This window comes from Aythya ferina (assembly GCF_964211825.1).
Source record: "Aythya ferina genome assembly, chromosome: 3".
In the NCBI taxonomy this organism is placed as follows: domain Eukaryota; kingdom Metazoa; phylum Chordata; class Aves; order Anseriformes; family Anatidae; genus Aythya; species Aythya ferina.
Window position 1 is genome coordinate 62,140,678 of NC_140298.1, and position 13,449 is coordinate 62,154,126.

General features: G+C 43.8%; 1 protein-coding gene across 7 annotated transcripts in view; it reads left to right on the top strand.

Moving 5' to 3' along the window:
• Positions 1 to 13,449, top strand: part of ANKRD6 (ankyrin repeat domain 6) — a 100,394-nt gene that overhangs the window by 68,762 nt on the left and 18,183 nt on the right. For all 7 annotated transcript variants that reach the window (XM_084514354.1, XM_084514356.1, XM_084514357.1 and 4 more), the window contains 2 exons: positions 370 to 642; positions 8,000 to 8,098. In XM_084514354.1, coding sequence (XP_084370480.1) covers positions 523 to 642; positions 8,000 to 8,098 — 219 coding nt within the window. In that variant the 5' untranslated portion in view covers positions 370 to 522. The remainder of the gene's footprint in view (positions 1 to 369; positions 643 to 7,999; positions 8,099 to 13,449) is intronic.

The following is a 13,449-nucleotide window of genomic DNA, read 5'->3' on the forward strand; positions in this document are numbered from 1 at the left end:
GTTCCCTTGGCCGAAACGGTGCTGTGAGCAGGCGAGGTAGGTAACTCGTGCTCAGCTAACCTAAAGTCTGGGAGAGGGAGAAAGACAGAATGACAGGGGGCCACACAAATACAAAAGGGAGTCGTGCTTTCAGAAAGTTTAGGGATTTTTGTCCTGCATTAGGGGAACGAGGGGGCACTGAGAATGTGCTTCTGCGTGCATTCCCTCTGCCTTGCAGTGATCCTTTCCAGGAGGCTCAGAGGGTTGTTTTGCTTTTGGTGTGTGACCCCTCTCCCAAACCAATGAGCAGATGAGCACTCGGGGAGGAGCTGCTGCAGTGCTCCAGTCTGTGACACGTCGCTGATGGCAGTGTTGTTTTCTGATCCACAGGTCCAGAAGATGGCATAGGAACAGCGTCGCCTTCCAGGGAGCTGGGGTCCTTTCTCACCTCCGTGCGTGCTGCTTGAACGGACCTGAAGCCTTTGTTTTTGGACTGAAGAAACCTGCGCACTGCTTGCCTTGAAAACCTTTCTCTCCTAATTCATGAGCCAGCAGGATGTGGTCGCTGTGCTTTCAGAACGGCTTCTCATAGCTGCGTACAAAGGCCAAGTGGATAATGTGGTGCAGCTTATCAACAAGGGTGCCAAGGTAGCAGTTACCAAGGTAACAAGAGAAAAACGCTTTACAAAATCCCTGGGAACTAACATAACTCCTAAACCATTGTCTGCGAAAATGCCCTTGCAGCTTGGCAATTCTGAATGTAATTGAGGTTAGCGGTGGATTACAGTGTTGGGATTTCCTTGGAGTTTAGACTTACTAGCTCGTGTAAATTTACAAAATAGTGCATGTCATGTAGTTAGACGCCTCCAGCACACGCATGCACAGCTGTAGTGCACGCTGAGTCTTTCAAAACGTGCTGTGCTGACGGAGGGGCTGTGACGTTTTTCAAAACCTGCATTGACTTTGGGACAATGTGCAGAATGATGGATGGAGCAATTCATCACTGGCGGGGGAAGCTGGTCCAGAGCGCTGGTCCTTCTGGCTGAGGGGTTGGGGGAGTGCCACCTGTTGTGGTAGGATAAAGGGATGCAGAAAGCATTTCTTGCCATCAAAGGCTGTCGGTACAGCGGCCTCACTTGTATCTGCCATCTGCACTGATTCCTGCTGTGCAGCCCCCATTCAGTTCCAGGCTTGGGGTTTGCAAACTGTGGTCCTCTACCTTAGAGGCAGAGTCAGTATCAAAGGGTTTCTGCTTAGATTCTAAATGTCCAAACTGATATTCACCTACTGCTCTCTCTCAATAATATTATAAATAGTAATATAATAGTAATAACAATATAAATAATATTAGCAAATAAAAGATGAGGTAGAAGTGGCTGTTGCAGAGACAGTTCACTCAGCAAGAAGCCCTAAACAGAATTAGGTAAGTTAGATCTTTAGAGCTGCAATATAAAATCTGGGATGTCCTGTTTTGACAAGCTACTGTTTTCTATCCTACCTCATCCTATTTCTATTTCCATATTGGTTTTGAACCCTGTATGTATGGGAGCTAATATTCACAGACAGAAAGCAAATGTGAGTCCATCAGATAAGTAATCTGTTTTTGTCTGTTCTTATCTGTCCATGACAGTTGGTTGCAATTCCTTTGTGGTGTTTGGGCTGTGGACAGCATTTATTTTGAAAGGTGGAGTGATCCAAGGGCAGCCAATTTTAGTGAGTTTTGCACGCCAAAACTAAGCGGTGTTTTGCTGGTAGATAATATATACAGATAAAAAAATGTGAATGGTCCCATAAAGATACCTGTGTGGCTCTGTTGTCCACGCATCTCTGTAGTTGATCAACAGCTCTTGGAGGTGGTCAGGAATAGAAATAATTAAATTTGAGTGGTAGGTGTTGTTTTTTTTTTTTTTTTCTTGTTTTGTGTGATGGTTTTTGTTTGGTTGTTTTTTAAGATACTGAGCTTTGAGGTTATTGAGGGACCTACCTGAAAATACACCAAGTACTGAAAGGGTGCCGCATACTTTGTATAAATTTGTGCATTAAAGTAATTTTGAATCCAGCTTCCACACTGAACCATAAAATGTGGTGTCCCTTGGCGTGGTTACCAGAATAATCCCGCCACTGATTGAACTGTTTCACAGAATTAGGTTGCCATAATCAGTAATACTAGCACAAAGCTGATGCTTTCTTTTTGGTAAGATTGCTCATTATGTAATTATCAATGCCTGTTAATTACAATAAGAGTAAAGGCAAATTGTGTAAATGCAACTTTCAAACAGAAAATCAGGTTCATTTGATCAATGCAGATTTGCAAGAGTTGGAAAAAAATTATTTCCTGCACAATATAGGTGGCTTCTCGTTTCTTGCACTTACATTTGGGGGGTGTTTGGGTGGCACTCAGGCACTTATCCCGCCCACGTAGCGAGCCAGGTAGAGGAGAGCTCAGCGTAAATCAAAAGGCTTGACACCAAAGTGCTGCCCTCGTCCCAGCCCATCACTTCAGGCTCAGAAATGTCCCATGCCGGTCTGCCGAGCATCTATTCTGCAGCTGGCTCTCACCCAGCCAGCCAGCTGCACAGGGAGAAAACGTGCGTATTTGCCTGTGAAAGGCTTTGTGAACATGCATACCTTGGAAGAGCTTGGCTCGCTGATCCAGTGACACGGGCTGGGAGGAGAAAGAGCCATTCAGAGTCCAGGACGAGGCTGGCAGAAGAGCAAGCATGTGTAAATTCACCTCAAATATATTTAAACTGGACATTTTAAGGGATTTTTCAGCCATCAGAGCAGCCAGGTTCTTCTGTGCTCTTTCAGTAAGTGGAGCAGACCCCCAGAATAACTACTTTTAAAGTACAGGTTGCAAGTGTTAGGTTGGAAATTAGATGGCACGCTTGTCAAAGCAAGGAATTATTGATTAAGCTCTCAGATGAAGTGCCTTCTTCCCTCTCCAAGATAAAATTAATTGCAAAATGAAGCCTAAACATAAATTTATAAATTTATTCACATGCCTTAGTTCTCTTTTACTCATATATCTTCTGCTTTTATTTGCAATCTTCTGTTTGTTCTGTCAAATTAATTTTAAATTCTAGGGGGTTGGTCCAAAGAAAGAAATGACTTTTGTACCTCTCAGCCAAAATTCCCTCTGACTTCTATCAGAGCTCTATTGCAAAAAGACATGCCAAAGCAAAGTTTTTTTGGAGAAAATGTTCCCTCACCACTTTAGGCTTGAAATGAGTTTCTGATATGCATCTGTGAGCGCAGCCCAGTCCTTGTGGAACAACACCACGCTGAGCCCCAGCTTGAAGGGACTGAGGTCTAGACCTATACGCTGTGCTTTATTCCAACCAGGTTAATTGAGCGTGGCTTAAGGAAAATGAAGCCCGTTTTCCATAACAAACCAAGGACTATTAAATGCTGGATAGCTGGCAAGCTCGTCCAGTTCTAATTTTATCTTAAATTTGGAAAGTCATGCGATTTGGTTAATTGCTGCTTCAGTAAACAGTAATCCAGCTGCAAAATGGTGCCCAAGTTTCCTCTAGGATGGATTTGGTTCACTCTGACAGCACAAAGAGCAAGTCCAGCCCTCATTTCCAGATGAAGTCAGCGTTGAAGCGTGTGTTTCAACATCTTCCCTGACACCAGGATCAGCGAGAGACAGGTGGGATTCCAGCATGCAGGTTCCTTTAGGAGGTATTTTGGTGGATGTGCTGCCAAAACTGGAAGATTAAGAACAGATCCTGCTATGATTAAGTTTATTCTTCCGATCTATAAAGCTTGTCCCATCTTTCAGTGCTTTTGTAGGAGAGCTTTCTTTCAGTAAACTTGTTGACAGCTTTGTCTTTGAAATGTAAGTGCTGGGACTTCTGCTGAGCTGCTCTGTCTTGCTGTCCTCCCAGAATGTCGTTTTCCTTATCCCAGGTTATTTTCCTTTTTATGTTGTGAGCTGAGATAGGTTAGGGGGAGTACTGAGGACCACCAGAAGGGGCAGAGGAGAAAGGGAAGTAGTGATGCATCGGATAAGACCAGCTGTTCTCTCGACCTTGTCCCCAGCATGGTGCCAGAGGAGGGGGGTTAAAGCTTAATTTCACCTCCCAGCCTTGAACTGTGGCATGCCAGGAACTGCAGCCCTTGCTGTGGGCTTGCTTCACACCTGGAGATGAAATTCCAGCTCTGAGCCTGTGTTAGAGCTCACCAAACCAGCGCGTTACTTGGTGGTGGGTTTCACTGGGGCACAGAATTAATGCTGCCAAAAAAAGCTGGTATCAGGTGGGAGTGTGCCACTGGTCTGCTAAGCATGAAGAAGATTGCCATAGGAAGCAGTAACGTGGTACAGGCAGTTTAAATGCCGTTTGCATTGGGTTTTATGGATTTTTTTTTCAAAGGAAAGCAGAACACAGCTTTGCTGCAGAGCGCAGCGTTAAGAACATAGCTCTAAAATTGAATTCTGCAAGGAAAGGATGAGCGTTTGGGGAAAAATGCGAGTGCTGCTGTTTTGATTCAGCAGTTCTGTTTGTTTCTCTGTTTGTTTCTTCCATTTGGGCTTTGGACTAGTCGTGCTGTGCCCCTGCCATCTGGTAACACGTCGCAGTGCCGGGGTACTTGTCGACTCGTCATCGAGGTTTCAACTTGAGAGGATGCAGAGTTCTTGAAAACAAATATTTTCTTCCCAAGTGAAAAAAAAAAAAAAGAAATCTGTTTTGGTGCTTTCACATTTCTGTGCTACTTCAGCTCGAAGAACTCCTTATTGTCTTAAGTGGCTGTTTTAAGCAATAAATGAAAACAAACAAAAGGGAAATAGCAGACATTTAGGGACTTGCTCAGTGCCTGCTGAGGCCAATGGGAAGCTTTCTGCTGACTTTCAGCTTATTCATGGGGAAGAGCATAACAAATCATCAGTGTGAAGAATGGGACAAGGCTGCTTGCATTTTCAGGCTTTCCATAAAATGTGGCCAGGCATGTTTTTGCACAAATGCAGAGCGGATGAATAAACAGCAGTGCTCGTGCAGCACGACGCTGGGGTGGGGTGGAAAACTGGATGTGCTTGTGGAAAAGCATCCACAAATATAATGAAGACGAGGGAAGATCCTGCAGGTTGTGGTGCAAAGCCTGCCTGTATGCACTTGGTGGCAGAGTGCACACCTGGAGTAGCTCCTCCACAAAAATTCTGCTTTTAAACCGTACGTATTGACAGTTGCCTGTCGGCGTTTGGAAGTTAGAATACAAGTTAAATACAAATAATAATAAAAAACAAATCCCTGCTGAAATTCATCTGGATGTTTACCGTGCTGGGCTGCAACCTGAGACGTCCCACAGCCAGAGCTCTGTGTCACGGCTCTTGGAGGTGGCAGCTTTAGCACAAGAGATCCCATTTATTTTTAATAAGCCAGTGACACGGGGGGGATTTGTGCGATTTGCGACCTGCTGAAGCAATTATTCGCATTTGAACGAACGCCCAAATTGCATACTTTTTATGTGAATGACTGCTTTATTGGTTCATTAATCTGAGTTGTAGGAGCCTCTCATTTGTATTTCTATTGCTGCCTGTGATAACCTCAAAACCATTACAGCCGATGTTTGGAAATGCCCACAAGCCTTTAAGTCGGTGATCCTTCCACTGCTTGCACTGCCTGCACCGGAGGAGCCCTGTATGAGTACTGCCTCCCTCTCCTCTTGTTCTGATGTTACTGGGAAGGAAAAGAAAACCTGGCCTCGTCGGTTCTCGCACTGTTACGATTAATTGGGAGATGGCCAGTGTTTTTATGTGCCCTGAGGCACTGCATGGACAGGTGAGGGTGGCGTGCCCGGTGAGAGCTGGATCTGGAGTGGCTTGCATCTTTTCCTTGCGAAGCACGTGGCTTGGATGCCTGCCTCCGGCAGGATTTCCCCATTCCCATGCACTTGTTATGGGGTGCCTGTCTACATGAGGTGTGCTGGGTGAGGAAAACACATTCCTCGTATTAGAAATAAACACATACTCTTCTTCCAGCGTTTATTTTTAACAAAGGACCTTTGGCTGCACCTCGTTTTTTTTTTGTTTTTTTTTGTTTTTTTCCCCAGGAGTTAGAGATGGTTATCTTATCAGAAAATTTCCCTGCTGGAATATATCCACGAGGTTGGCAGCGCTCTCGTTTCACAGCACACGAGCTGCCTTCAGCCTGGGTTTGTTTCTGTTCTTGTTTTTTTTTTTTTCCTGCTCCGTGTACAGATAACAACAAGTTGGTTTTATGATATGCTAGCAACCTGCTGGGAAGTGAGACACGCTGATTAGGTGATTTATTTATCGCAGTTAGGTAATGCAGAAGCTCAGAACCCGTAAGCCTGGACGTGCTGGAGCACATTTCCATAATCCACGCGTATTGTTTGGAGCCGGGAATGATTTGTCAGCCTTCCCTCAGGTTCGTTTTCTCTTTCTCACGTTGCCTAGAGACTTTTATGCCTCCTGCCACTGAGTTACCTGAAACTGAGCCCTGGCTGTCCTCCAGGAGGCTGTGCTCTGCGGGGCCGGGGCAGCCCTTTGCTCCAGGGGCTGCCACCAATGGACCAGTGCAGCCACTCAGCTGGCACGGAGAGGCCGGTGGGGACAGCATGAAGCAAGCCCTTCCCACACCTTCTTTGTTCTGAAGAGGCTGAATTCCCAAGACTTTACCAGCCAGGCAAGGATGGGAATTGCTGGGAGCAGCACTGATGAAGAAATAGACATAGAGCTGAAGAGTAGTGTGACACTTCTTCATCTCAGAAAATGCCTGGGGGAGACACTGTGAAGATAATTTGGCATCTTAAAAAAGACAGGAACCCTGCTTCCTTCTTTGTGATTAAATAAAATTTTCAATCAACGTTTTTAGGTTTGTTCCTGTTTAACAGTTCATAAGGCGATGCTTTGAGGTCTATATTGGGGAGACATGTGTATGTATACATATATATGTATATACACATGCTTCTTAGAGCAGAAGTTAATTCTTGGCCCTCCCCTTGTGAGTTTTCTTTTTGAGGTTATATGGGTTAGATTTTCAGGGAATCACTTGTTCTACTTTTCCTCTGTTGTCCAACCTCTACACTCTTTGAGCCTCTTTTAATGTAGATTCTTGTGCCCCTTATAGGAGAAGCAGCCTATTTCCCTTTTCCTGAAATGCTTCACTGTAAATTGTGCCACGGGATGATCAAATGGAGCGCGGTTATATGTAAATATTGTTTTCCCCATGTCATTTCACTTAGATTTTTGTAAGATATTTGCTGGCAATTTACTTTTTCTATTAATTTGATTTTACTGTCAAATTTCAATCTTTTTTTTTTCTTCTAAAACCATACATCATTTATCCATCTCTCTAATTAAAGCATTTCTGTCCTTCTGCTCATTAATAACTGATCTTGGTTACACTATAGATTGATTTTCTTGTGAATATTTTATACTCTTTTTGTATGGGCTAGAGCTCGGTAACGTTTACAAGTAAGTGTTGTCTAAAAACACCTGACAGATCGTTGGCAAAATGAGGTTGGTTGTCATACACATCGTCACCTGGAGGGACTTACAAATCTTCCATTCATTTTAAGGGGACAGCACCTGTTGTACAAAACAGTCCAAAAGTTCTTGTGTGTTTTGCAAAAATGCTACCCAACACAATATTTGATTTTGCCTGTTTTAGCAACTTTGTTGTACGGAGCAGAGTTGGAAGTGGCTGACAAATCTGTGCTCCAGAGGGACAGAAATAAAAAGGTCAAGGATTCTCTCCAGGCATGGACACAAAGCTGGCTCCGAGTTTGTAAGGATGGTCCTTACATAGGTAGAATATCCCCTTTGTAGATTACCATCAGGATAAACTGAAATGTTGCAGAACGGGGAGGAGGAGTTTTATGCATATACAAAATAAGGGAAAGCCTTTTGTACAGTAAAGTATGTCAACTGCTGCTACTGCGGACTTCAAAGAGAGGGGTATATACAGAAGAAGGAGGAAATGATAAAATTCTGGTAAACTATTACGCATAAAAACTCACCTTAAATTATTTTTTATTTTCTTCTCATTCATAGCATGGCCGGACCCCCCTGCATCTTGCTGCCCACAAGGGTCACCTCCATGTTGTCCAGATTTTGTTGAAAGCAGGTTGTGACCTGGATATTCAGGATGATGTAAGTAGATACAGCTTCCCTGTTTGGGGTGGAGGGAAAAGGGCTGTTGTTCCATCAGTAATTTGCAAATAAGCATAGGTCTTCGCTTCTTTGATGCAGGATTAAAAGAAAGCAAAATCTGTCTCTGTTTTTTTCTAATTTGGAGATGCAGCCTCTAATTTGGAGATGCCAAATTTGCATGAGAGACAAAGTAAAACGTGGTGTTTCTCGACGAGTTGCTCAGTCCTTACGCTCCAGCTGCGGAGCTTTGTGCGAGCTGTGATTGTGCAGGGCTGGTGTGAGTAGCAATGAGAGCCGTTGGCTGCCCTTGGGTACAGAAAGTAAATTAGAGCTCGTTACCCTGTGCTCGTTACACCGCTGGAGGACGTCAGGTGGAGGATGTGATCCGTTTTGCCTGAAGTGGGAGATGCTTTTGTGTAGGTGCATGGCACAACATATCGGGCAACTGCAGTGGGGAATTGCCAAGAAGTGATCCTGTTGGCTGCCGTGGTTGATGCGGGGAGGTCGCATCTGTCAGGCTGCTGGGTGGTAAGCATCAGCACGATGCAAACAGCTTCGAGGTTAGTAAAAGGTGGCTTGTTTTCATTCGGTCAACTATGTAGGTTGTTGGAACTTCCTCGTTTTCCATTAACTTCCTGGCTTTCCATAAAAATTTCTGATCTTGCATCAGGCTTTAAGGCACGTTGGAATAACAGGGAACACAAATGTAGTTACTTCACTTATGAACAAAAATGTAAGCTGAAATGTGCAACAGCAGTTGAATAGTTATGACTTCCCTTCAATTCGTTGCTAACTTCTGATGGCACACTGGCACAAATTTGAGGAATGGTTGCTTTGTTTCCCTCTCTAGTAAGTAAGATTCTTATGGGACCTGGAGGCCCAAAGGTTGCTAGTAGAGGCACCCGTATGACTATTATAAGGACAAAGAAGATGTCTAGGTGCCTTTTGAAAAGCCATTTAGGCATTTGTTTGCATGCAAAGGATCTTAAATATCTGTAGAAACTGGAAAACTGGTTTCCTTCTCCACATGAGCAGCTGCATCCCCATGAGGTGCAAGCAGTCAGGCAAGTGCACACCTGTACAACTGTGGTATTAGTGCAGTCGACTTTCTACTGGGGAACTTGTTTTTCTAGGAGGAAAATTTCCTTCTTGCACTCTTTATGCTTTTGCTTTGCCCTTCTGTAAAAAGGAGCAGATTTGCAAGTGTAATGGCGATATCAGTTTAATCATGTATATCCTGAATATGTTTTTAGACAAAAATGCAAAAATGCTTAAAAGCAGAAATGATTCATCAGATATTTAAGACAAAATTGCAGGCACTTTACTAGTACAGTCAGTGTTCCCGAGAACTGCAAGTAAGACTGCAAGAGCTTCCACTGATTTGCTCAAATTGGGTTTCTGTGAAAGCTGCTTTTTGAGTAAGTGTCTTTTTTTTTTTTTTTTTTTTTTAATCCTCCAGTCATAAAATCTAGACTACTTATGTGTAAACGTGATTCATTAGCCATAATGGAAGAAGAGTAGGTCGGTGTTTAGCAGTATTTTGATTTAGCGAGGAGTCTTGCACTGCAGAAATACCCAGCTCATAAAAGGCCTTATTTCACTTGCCTGGCAAGCTTCTCCGGGGCTTTGTTCACAACAACTGGATACCTCTTCTTGATGTGGTGACTGACCTGAACAGAACAGGTCAGTCACCACATCTTAAAAGCACAGTTTGATTTTGGCTCTGTATTTAGTACTAGTCATCTGGTTTGGGCTAAGGAGAACCTAAGGAGGGGTGGGTCTGGATTTGACTTGAAGGAGTAAGTGGAAGGCTAAACTCCACATGAGGATTTTTGCTTGTGACAGGTATTAACTAAAATATTTCTGCTTTCCTTTTGCATAGGTCTTCAAGAAGGTTCTCTATTTATGTTTTCTCCTTGTATAATTCATTTTTACACTTTATTTATGCCATACAGAAATGTTCATATTCTTTTTTAATTGCAATCTATTGATTATGCCTTCAGTCACTCTTATCCTGTGCTTATTTGGCAGTGAAGGCACTTTAGCATCAAGTGTTGATTAACATCATTGCATTTCATTTCAGGAATACTGATTTAGGTTCACAGATTAAATTGCTCATGAGAGTGGGGAGTATCGTATTTTATTGAAAATTAAATTACTTGATTTTTGTCTGCAGAATTATGATAACAGAAAGAAGTCTTCAGGTTCTAAAAAATATGCATATTTTATTTTTTTTAAATAACAAGAGAACTCAACATTTTATTTTGGAGTTGACTGTAGCCAATAAATGCAATACTAACTTTTCATCTGCTACATGATAAGCAGAAACTTAAAAACTGCTAAATGTTTTGGAGAGATTCAAACACTAACTTCATGTTCTACAGATATATTCTTTAGAACACGGCAAGAGCCGTGAGAATTAGTTGAAGAATGACCTCCAGTGGCCTGGAGTGGGATTATTATGAATTTCAACCGGTGGAGTCCAGCTCTGTAGAGTACGCAACCCCGGGAGCTAATTCTTTCCTCCTCCCTGGCAATCCTGAAAACTCTTACTGGGATCCCAATGCAATCTCTGACTGGTCAATGAGTATTCATACAGCACACACCTCAGAAATAGTCAAGGAGAAAGTTGTCCCGGTGAAGGAAATCAAGGAAGAGAAAGATAAGAAAAACCAGAAGAGAAAGGCTAGGAAGGAACCTAGAAGATCAGAGAGAGAGAAGGAGGTTAGAAATCTTGTGCGTCGATCCTGCCTTGAGCTTCTCTTCTCCCATGGCTGCATGCTGCAAAATCTTGGACTGGCAGCCTGGCATGACAGCTCTTGGAGGTGCATGACTGCATGGCGAGCTTTGTGCTGGGTGCTCCGTGTAGTTTCCTGCCCTGTATGCGCTTTCTGAAAATCTAACAGGGGAAAAAAACCCATAAACTTTAAAACCCTGAAAAGGCCCTGAAATTTCTCTTCTGGAAGTTCCACCTTAAGAAGCAGAAAATTAATTTCAAATGGAACAATAATCCAGAGGTCAAAATCATTTCTAGTTGAATGTAAATATGCAAAGTGGCTTACTCTTATGCTCCCATTTAAGTCTCGTTTAGTGTCATTTAAGCTGTAATTTCGTTCATTCACGTTTATTTTTCATGCCTTGATCACTTCTGCTGGCCATGCATCATCATTCATTGTTCAGAGTGAAATTCTGCTTGCTGTGTATTTGTGACGAATGACTTTCTTCAGCAAAGGAGGAGGACGCTGGCATTGAGAAACACTAGGGCACATCCAGTTGCCTTTGTGTTCAAAGGCTTCAGACTATTCAAATATGCTTAAGATGCTCTTCGGAGTATTTTACACTTGATTATAGTTTCACTTTTGAATGTTTTTCGAGAACTTTATACTATGCATTCAGTGATTTGATTTCAAAGTATGAGACTTCGCAAGTGCCATCCAGCGCTTTGTATCAGGGATTGAAGGCATGAATTTTTGCTGTTGATTTTGGTGCAGTTCAGTATCAAGACAGTTTGGCAATTTCTGCAAATGTGAAAAGCCAGTGAGGAGGCAAAGCATGACACTGGAAGGGGCTTTAAAGGAGACCATGGAACTGATGGAGGCTCTGGAGAAAAAAATAGTGTGTAGGAAAACAAACTACAGTGGTTATAACATCTTTTAAAACATAGAAAGGAAAAAGTAACATGTATTACAAGCCAGTGTAAACTAGATCTCAATAAATTTGGGGGTTAGAGTCTTTGGGATTAGAGACTCCGATACCTCTGTGATAGTCCTATACCGTGACAGCGGCAGGATGGCTGTGAGAAGTACTAAGAGGTACCCGAAACTCTTGATCGTGTTATTTTCTTGTCCTTGGAGTGAACTTCAGATACGAAATAGACTGGTGTCTGGTCCAAGTGGTTGCATTCACTGCTTTAAGTTAGTCAGCAAATGAAGAAACTTGAGGAGCCTAGAGAGTAATCACAAGCACCAGGATGCTGAGCAAACGCCACCTTGCCTTGCCAGCACAAAAATGATAAAAGAAAGAGTAATGCTAAAATCTGTGGAGAAGGTCAGGATTTAGGTATGTGCCTTTCTTCAGGGTTCATGGCCTGCAGCTCTCTGCTGAAAGCAGGCATTTAAGCTCTGTCAGGAGCACAGTTTTAGGCTCTGGAAACCTACCTGGGCCTTTTTATGCAATAGCTCTGCTGTATGTAGAGCACTTGGGATGTCCAGTCCCTTATACTCTGCCCAAGGGGATGCTAACCGTGGTGGGCCTTGTGGGGTGGTGGGCCTTGTGGGGTCTGTGTGGCACTGGTTCCAGCAAGCATGCTGAGAGGTGGAGGGCAGACACCTACACAGTGGGCTGTGGCACAGCTCGGTGTGAGGGACACCTCGGGTTCCCCTTGGGTCCCATCTTGGGTTCCAACACAGCGCTGGTGCCTTGTGGTGCTGAGATGTCCTCCGTGTTTGGGTGGAAATGCCCCTGTCTTAGCTACTCTCAGGGCTAGGCAAGTAACACAGGGGATTTGAGAGGCACTGCTGTAGGCTTAGCTGCCTTACTTCTACCAGGACTCTCTTAAGCACCTGAGCGTCCTTTTGGCTTTGGGCCCACGTCTGCATTTAGGCAAGCTCGCTTCTGTTGTTTCTGTCAAGGTCACACTTGTGTGACACCGGAGTTATCGCTCTTCATTGTTCCTGTTTTGCAGTCTGTTCCTAAGGCGTAAATCACTTACAAATAGGATCATAAATTGTGCCCAGCATAATAGTCTGGGCAGTTAACGTGCACTTTCAGGTGGATTTTTTCTCCGACTCTCTAGACTGGTCCCTTAATGCTTTGCTGAAGGCAGAACTCTGATGAACGCTTTCAGAGGCAGTTATTTTAGCAATTAATAAAAAGATACATGAGTCAGTGATTGCACTGCGTGAATATGCACACTCTGAAAGAAATATAGCTCATCTGTTATACGTGGCTCCATAAAGGCAAGTTCCTGGTTTGCTCCTCTACTAGTGGGCAGGGAAGATGGGTTAAAAATATTGTGATGCCCTCCGTATTACTTATAGCTGGGTTATGTGATGTGCCTGGGCTGCTCAGTAGCTCACAGCACAGAGGGAATCGTGGGCTCTGGGCTCAGTTTCTATGGTGTGCAGCCAACATGTGTGCTGAGGTGTGAGGGAATGGTCCACCAAACCCTGCCCTGGGGGCTGGGGTTGTAGGGAACGTCACCAGAAAATTGGGATCTTCCTGCTCTTCCCTGGGAGGTGCCTCAGCCCAGTAAGGCAGGACCGGAGATGTTCTTGGACACTCCCTGGTATGTGAATGAGGTCAGGACCTCGTCCATTCATTGACCCGCTCAGGAGGCCACCTGGGGACCA